General features: G+C 37.4%; 1 protein-coding gene across 1 annotated transcript; it reads right to left on the bottom strand.

Moving 5' to 3' along the window:
* Window positions 1-650: 650 nt before the first annotated feature.
* Window positions 651-7,279, bottom strand: LOC135164276 (serine/threonine-protein kinase meng-po). The gene is made up of 2 exons (XM_064124461.1): window positions 6,952-7,279; window positions 651-3,841 (listed from the first exon to the last, which is right to left on the bottom strand). The coding sequence occupies exon 2, from the start codon at window positions 3,839-3,841 to the stop codon at window positions 2,675-2,677; it is 1,167 nt and encodes a 388-aa protein (XP_063980531.1). The 5' UTR covers window positions 6,952-7,279; the 3' UTR covers window positions 651-2,674.
* Between the last annotated feature and the right edge of the window lie 278 nt (window positions 7,280-7,557).

The following is a 7,557-nucleotide window of genomic DNA, read 5'->3' as shown; positions in this document are numbered from 1 at the left end:
CCACTGCCATTACATCGCAAGTTCTTGTTCACAGAACTCGATTCTGGTGCTACCATTGCCTCTGAATTAATTCTCTTTTCCCTTGTTCCCTCCTGCTATTAAATTTGAATTCCGACAATTGTTATTTGCTGTCACTTCGTCATGATGTTTAATGCCATCGGTGACTCGAATATCCCTAGGCAATTATTCAGTTGCGAGTTACTTTGAATTCCTCGATGTTCAGTCCATCCTTAACTCCATCATTATTTCCCTTTAAGGACGAGCGTAGCCGTCGGCAATAGTAAAAGGCTCAAACAAGTTGGATATTTTTTTTTTCGAAAAGTCTCTGACTTCATAATACTTCGTGGAATTAATGGGGATGATTAACTAAGAGAAGGCGAGTGTGAAATAGCTGATGGGGTCGGGGATACCGGCCCCCGGGTACCTCGACGTTACTATGGATACACCCACTACCCCACTAACCTATTGAAAGGGTAACCCGGAAGAATCCAACTGGGGTATTCAAAATTTTCATCCACATTCTCCTCCAAATGCACTAGGTTTGCATTGGTATTTTCATCAATACAGTTGTTTGATTTTGTGAATATATTTGCCATCACATGCAGAATAAATAACAAAATAATGCTTCTATTCGGGAAATAAAAACTGTTAAAATATGGAGTGCAATGCATTTATTAATTTAGATTGAAACAATTATTTGGAGAGTTGAGTGGAAGATTTCACTTTGTTAATTTTGCATCACAAAAATGATTTTTTTCGAATGACCGAGTTTCGAGATTTATTTATAAAGAAACAAATGATAAAAATATCCTGAAGGAAAGGACTTAAAAAGGGAATGTTAATATAGTATTCAACTTTTATTCCGATATATACATATCATAACTTTACAGTTCAATATACATTAAAAACATCACTCTGATCTACACTTTATCACTTTCTCCTAATGATTATGTACACGTAATCTATTCTAACTGACTAGACATTTATCATTGTTAGTCGAGGGAATTTTAAAAAATAATCTTATCCACCGAGATCTCACATTTGTAAACGTATAAATGTAAAAACGCATAACGCAAACATCGAAATTCCTATCATACCCTTCATTTGCATTCTGTACAAATTTCAAAAGCTCGTCCTTCGAGTACCTGTGCTTGTGATAACCGTCCCTATCATTCAAATTATTTCCCATTGATTGACAACTGTTCACACGTCAAAAACGAGATAGGACTCTAACTTTTCACGCGATTATCCCCAACAACGAATGCTCTACAGCATCCAGTGTACCCTACTTAAACATTTCACCTAAAACATTCAAAATTTATATACGTTACTACCAAATAACAGCCATAAATAATCTAACAGTGCAGGTATTAATACCGAGCGTTGACACTGAACATTTGCAATGATTTTTTTTGCTTGTGAATACCAATCAATGAGCGTTATACGAACACCTGGTTAATTGTTATAATAATTACGTAGTCAGCACAGTAGATTGTGCATTTGAATAGCTAATGACCAATTTACCCAGGCTATATTATCCTGGAAGATACTAATAATTAATTCGATTCAGTCTTCTTTGTTTGTTCTTGAATTCAAAGCTTTTGTATTTCCCTCCAATTTTTTTCCTTCCCCTCTAATTTTTCTTTCACCCCAATTCCTTTCACGTTTCCTCGGAAATATTACAAGATAACGGATTTTGTTAAACTGCATTTTCCTGCTTCACTGTTGCAACTGCAATCCAATAATTTATTTCCAATATCCCTGTGTTCATTTCATAAATTATTCACTGAATTTTTTTTTGGATACGTCAATCGGACTCATTTCCACCGAGTAATATCTGTACATAAATTTCCTACAAGAATATATATTTCAAATCACGGCCACTCGTGGTATTCTTTCAATTCAACGTATAATTATAAATTGACAAACTCCAATTTTAATATTCATGGTCTCATTCAACACTGGGAATATCGAGTATTTACATGATCATCAAATTGTTCAGTCCAATGTAATTCACTCGATTTATCTTAATGGTCCACGCAGAGTCATGTGAAATAAGTGGCAAGTATTTTGGAGAAAAAAAAAATATTAAATAAAAATATATTGTTCCTCCGGCTCACGCATCTGTGGGGCAGAATCCATAAATTCTTTAGGCCCGTAAGTTATATTAGTTGTCAGTAACATTAAGCTTCGCTGACTCTCAATGAATAAAAATACATATTGATTGAGTTATTATTGTCTCTACAGTTACCGCACTCATCTCATGAATTACCAGTTATTCAGAAAAATATAACACATTGAATGCTGGAAATGAATGCAGTTATGGACAACGTACGTCCTTAATAACCTGATTGAATAAAAAAAAATGAATAGTTAATTTAGTGCGCCAAAAAAAGTCCAGAGACATCATATTTATAACTAAGAAGGAGAGATAAAATGGTCATTGAATCACAGAAATATCCGGCTGAATTTAATTAGAATTTTTGGCACAAAAGCTCGTAGACTGATCAAATGAATTTTTATCACTCATGAGAGGTGAATAACGTCGGAGCATTGAACTTCTATCATCAAATAATGCATTATCAGTTGGTACAGTGAGTGTGGCAAAGCTCAACTGTCTGACCTCACTTATTGGTTTAATTAGGCATGGTTCACTCGATGATTTAATCATATCTCACATGGTATCTGTTCCAAATGTCGTTAGATGTTGTGAATCACCGATATTCGAATCACACTGCATCACCCACTCCCAAATTCTCTTTGTCACAACTTTCTGATCCACCGCTGTCTCCAGGCCATAGCTGTTGAGTAGTTTGCGCAATTTATTCTTATTCTCATCGACATTCAGCCTCTCATCAACAATGGTATCCAGATACAGGAGGCTATCCGCCCTTCTTGCTATCTGCGTATCACTGACTTCAACCGACGTTGATGTTGCACTGTGACTCAATTTATTCAGGCACCAAGTGTCCTTCAAGTACTTACTGATCTCCGTGATCGCAGCTCGTTTTTCCGGCTTGTGTTCGAAAACACGTCTGAAGTATCTCAGCAAACGTGGTGTAAATCTACGGAATGTATTTGGTATTTTAGTTGTACGTCTCTTAAGCCATCTTTGAAAAGCCGAGTAATCAGGATCCTGTATTTGATCAGCACTCTGCCACGGTGGATTACCAGTCAAACATACAAACAATACAATTCCAAATTGCCAAGAGTCTGTACTACGTTTACAAGTATATCTCTCATTCTTGATGACTTCGTGAATTTCAGGTGGCATAAATGGCACCCATGTGCCACGTATTTTACTGACAAGTGTACCCTCACGTTTTATTGAACCAAAATCACACAGTTTAATCTTGGACATGTCCGCTGAAAATACCAAAATATTTTCCAATTTGACGTCACGATGTGCCAGTTGTTTTGAGTGAAGAAAATCTAGGGCAGATGACAACTGTCCGGCTATTTTTTTGCACACATCCTCACTCAAACCACCAGCTCGTACGTTGCCAGATAAATCACCGAAGGGTGCGTATTCCTGGGCAAATATGTAGCATTTTTCAGCCTTGAAGGCCACAGCATAGGAACTCAGAATATTGGGATGTGGACTCAGATGATAGGAGTAATGGAATTCACGAAAAAAATCCTTCTCAGTTGTGAGTTCTTGATGAACAGCCTTCAAAACAACTCGTGTTTGTGTTCGTCTGTGAGTTGCGAGTAAAACTTTGGCGAAACTTCCCTCACCCAGTGTTTTTTCGACATTGTACTCTTTAGCGAGATCAATCTCCTCCAGGATTACCTCCTGAACTTTGTGAATGCTTGATTCCTTCTTCTCATGCAATTTCATCTGGAATCAGAAACAGAAAACTTTGTTATTGTGGGTTATTGTGATTTCATAATTATGAACTGGGGATTATTGTGATACTGTCTAGAGGGAATTTCATGGTTCATTTGATTTACGTCAGCTCTGTGACCTTTCCAACGGGTCAGTCATTGTGCAATGGTTAACGTTGGCTGTCTCACGGACGATGAATGGATGCAGCGGTATTGGTGAGGGCTTGGGTGTCTTAATACATTATGTCAGCTACTGATTTTGCGTTCATTATGGGAGATTTAGTGCTTAGTGAATGTGTCAATTATCCTTTCCCTTCGATGTTCAGGAGTGGGATGTGGGAAAGATGAATCAGTGGATCGAGCGAATTCAGTAGAAATGGACTTTATTTAGCAGAATAGGTAGGGACAGTGGTCGAAGGACTGAGCTATAATAAATGAGCAATCTTTACTGATGAAGCCAAGGAAATTTTAGCGCATTTTGGAAGTTGTATTTGATGGATCATTCGGAGAATATTTTTTGATGATCCTGGGGATAGAGGTGAAGCTTTTGTGATAACTTTTGGAGTAATTATGAGGATTATACTGGGATGGGGCAGAGGGAGAGAACATCTGATAATTTTGAGGGAGGACTCAGAAGAGAAGGACATCTGATAATTTTGCTGGATGATGGGATGAATCTCGTCTATGGAATACGAAGTTTCTGTCTTATTAGAGATTTGGATATCTCGAGTGATCGTGAAGGAAGATTGTGTGGAGGGATTTCTTTGATGATCCTCATTGCACGAAAGTCTTTCTCATTTTCATTTGCTATTTTGATACTTTTCGAAGGCAGAATAATCGCAGGTCTGGGGTCTTAAATTATGTTAAATTTTAACGTTCATCTGAAGTGTAAATACTATTTTTGGATGAGGGGATATTTCATCGTGAATAATACCTCCCTTTGTGGCACACTCAATTGTGAGAGGAACGGAAATAGATTTTCCCTGAAAGGAGAAACAGTACGAGGAAATCTTGAGTGGCAACTCTCGATTTACAGTTTTTTTTGTCTTTTGTTCATCAACATTCTATTGAATTCTACGGTGACGAACGATGGAAAGCCACAAATAAACCGGAATTGTTTCACCCTTGTCAGTTAGACCGATGCTGGGAGACTGACGTCTTTTCCGAAAAACGTGGGTGTATTCCATTAAAACTTTCATGAAATTCAATTGCAGTCAATAGTTGTGCAGAAAAATAAAGTGACGAGTGTTTTTGGGATTGATAGACCTTTTTCAGAAGTGTATTGTTGGTCCCATAGGATTTTTTCCGGCTCAAGGTTATAGTATTTCAGTTCTGAAGATTTTTATTATTCAGTTGAAAGTGGCTAGAATTTTTTCAGACACATTTCGTCCTTTAAAATTAATTTATTTCGAGACGATATTTTATCGCAGTTGTTTGTAAAACAAAAAGGAAACTTCTTCTATCTTTGTAATGTCTCTGGAATTATTGAGCCAAAACTGATCCATTATTGCATTTCAGTTTGTGAGATAATCTTGATATCTTGTTGATAATATCGTCTGTCACCTTTAAGGCCACGATGTTATTGAACAGGAAGAGATGTCCTTGTATTCAAGAGAATGCCCTGAATTAATGTATTTTTTTTTCGTTCAACTAAAATTGTGTGCTGAAGGGTGAGCAGAAAAGAGGTCAATTATAACTTTTTCAAAAATTTTATCAACAAATTGAGTTTCTCATGGCAAAGTATGCAGTTTGCCACATACACTCCTAGGAGATCCTTAATCTTTTAAATTGAAGCAATCTCAACTTTTCATCAGTATTAATTGTGCATGCCAGCCAAAATCGATACTCCAGCAGAGCTTGGAGGTCTTGGTTGGGCGGCTTCCAGATAACATTGCACCGAATTTTCTCGAATATACTATCCAACAATCGTACAGTATTACGCGTTGAATTCCCTGTTCTATCCTACGCCAAAATATATTTCCGCAAAATATATTTTTAAATTCAACAGCAAATAGAGGGGATGGATTTCCCCTACTCGAAGGGCAACAGCAACACGTTAATTAACCCTACTTTTCCAACAGCACCCCCTGCTATCTCTTTTCAAATATATATTTGTTTAATTGATCGCAAACCTAATCAATAAATATTTGTTTAGTGATATGAATGAAATGTTTCGTTAACCTGAGGGAGCGATCTTGCAAGGTAAATTGTCGTGTCGTTGGTATAACGGAGGGAAAATATGAGAAAAATAAAAAAAATCGATTACTTATGATTATTGATATTGATTTTCTGTGGCAGGAGGTCATGGATCTTGATGATAACCCATTGTTCTCTACATAATACCGTTTATGGGTCACCGGAACAGGGCAATAGGCTAATCTTGGCATCGATTGTACCCGGGGTTTCTCCACCTAAAATGCATTCATCGTAAATTTTGAGTGCTCCCTATATATTGATCTGCCGATTATCAATTTCATATTTGACCTTGGGGTTATTTCAACAAAGAAAAAAAGTGAGGTAAATAATTTCATCAGTCTAGATGACTTGTAACCTTTTGTTTTTCCCCTTCACGAGGGGTGACGGAAAAACTAGGGGTTATTTTCCATTTATTTCGGGCTCTGGTGGACCGAAATAGGTAAATTATGGGATAAATAAATAGACGAGAATGAAACCTTCAGTTTTATTTCTCGTATTGAGGGAATTGCCATTGGCTGCCTGAACAAATCAAGAAATTCCAAGGGCAGAACTGTACTTTGATGTCTGAGCCCACGATTGGCTGAGGTCGAGCATTAAAAAAATTTCACAATTCCGCAATAATGCCTACAGGTGTGTGACATTCACCAATTTCACTCGGTTGCACCCTATAATTGATTAGTCCGATACGATCGTAGGTGACATCCCCCTGCGGGCAATTTACAATTTCCCGTTAATTCATCGACAGATGAGGTCTCATCGAGGCACCAGTTTGTTGAATAAAATCACTGTGTGAGGCCAACAAACGTATATCATGTCTTGTCACGTTTTTTCAATAATTTTTATGGGCCATAGTGGAACCACATTTCAGTAAATATTTTATGGAATCGTAAAACTGCCGAGATCGTAATAAATCTCAGAGTTACTTACCGTGAATCAAGTTATTCTTCTCTGGTCAGATAAAACGAGAGCCCTCCTGACACGTAATGTTCCCTCTTATTTTCAATTTTAACTGCCCACAATTCAACGTTTAATGACTATCAAACTCTTAAAATCCCCTCCAAGTTATTGTTTACATATTATCAAATCACTGTCAAATGTTAATTATCGAAGTAATTCTCCATTGATATCCGAATATCGTCGGATGTACGATACACTTGTTTGTTGAATTTTACCAACAATTGTAGGTTAATTTTCTCGGTGAAAATTATTCTTTAATGTCTTGACAGAACGATTACATTTTCACTGTTACGCGTATCGTCGCGTCTGAAGCGTCGCGGTGCCTGGCGATGCTTTTATAGAGCTGATGGATTTCGCGCAGTCGTGGAAGACTAACCACTGGCTGCTGGGGTAACCCATGAGTCTGGCAAGGGCGGTGTTATTTTTTTCTTGTCCATTTTATCCCTCGAGGTATCCCTAGGGGCATCTCCCTTGAGGATAATCTCTTGGATCGCTGGTTAATTATTAGCTTGCACTGAAAAACAAATTCATTTAAGCTATTAGTGCAATTATCTGTGACGTCGATAATCCGTCATA

This window comes from Diachasmimorpha longicaudata, chromosome 7 (genome assembly GCF_034640455.1).
Source record: "Diachasmimorpha longicaudata isolate KC_UGA_2023 chromosome 7, iyDiaLong2, whole genome shotgun sequence".
Lineage (NCBI taxonomy): Eukaryota > Metazoa > Arthropoda > Insecta > Hymenoptera > Braconidae > Diachasmimorpha > Diachasmimorpha longicaudata.
Note: the sequence above shows the minus strand (reverse complement) of the source record. Positions and strands in the feature narration are given on the sequence as shown.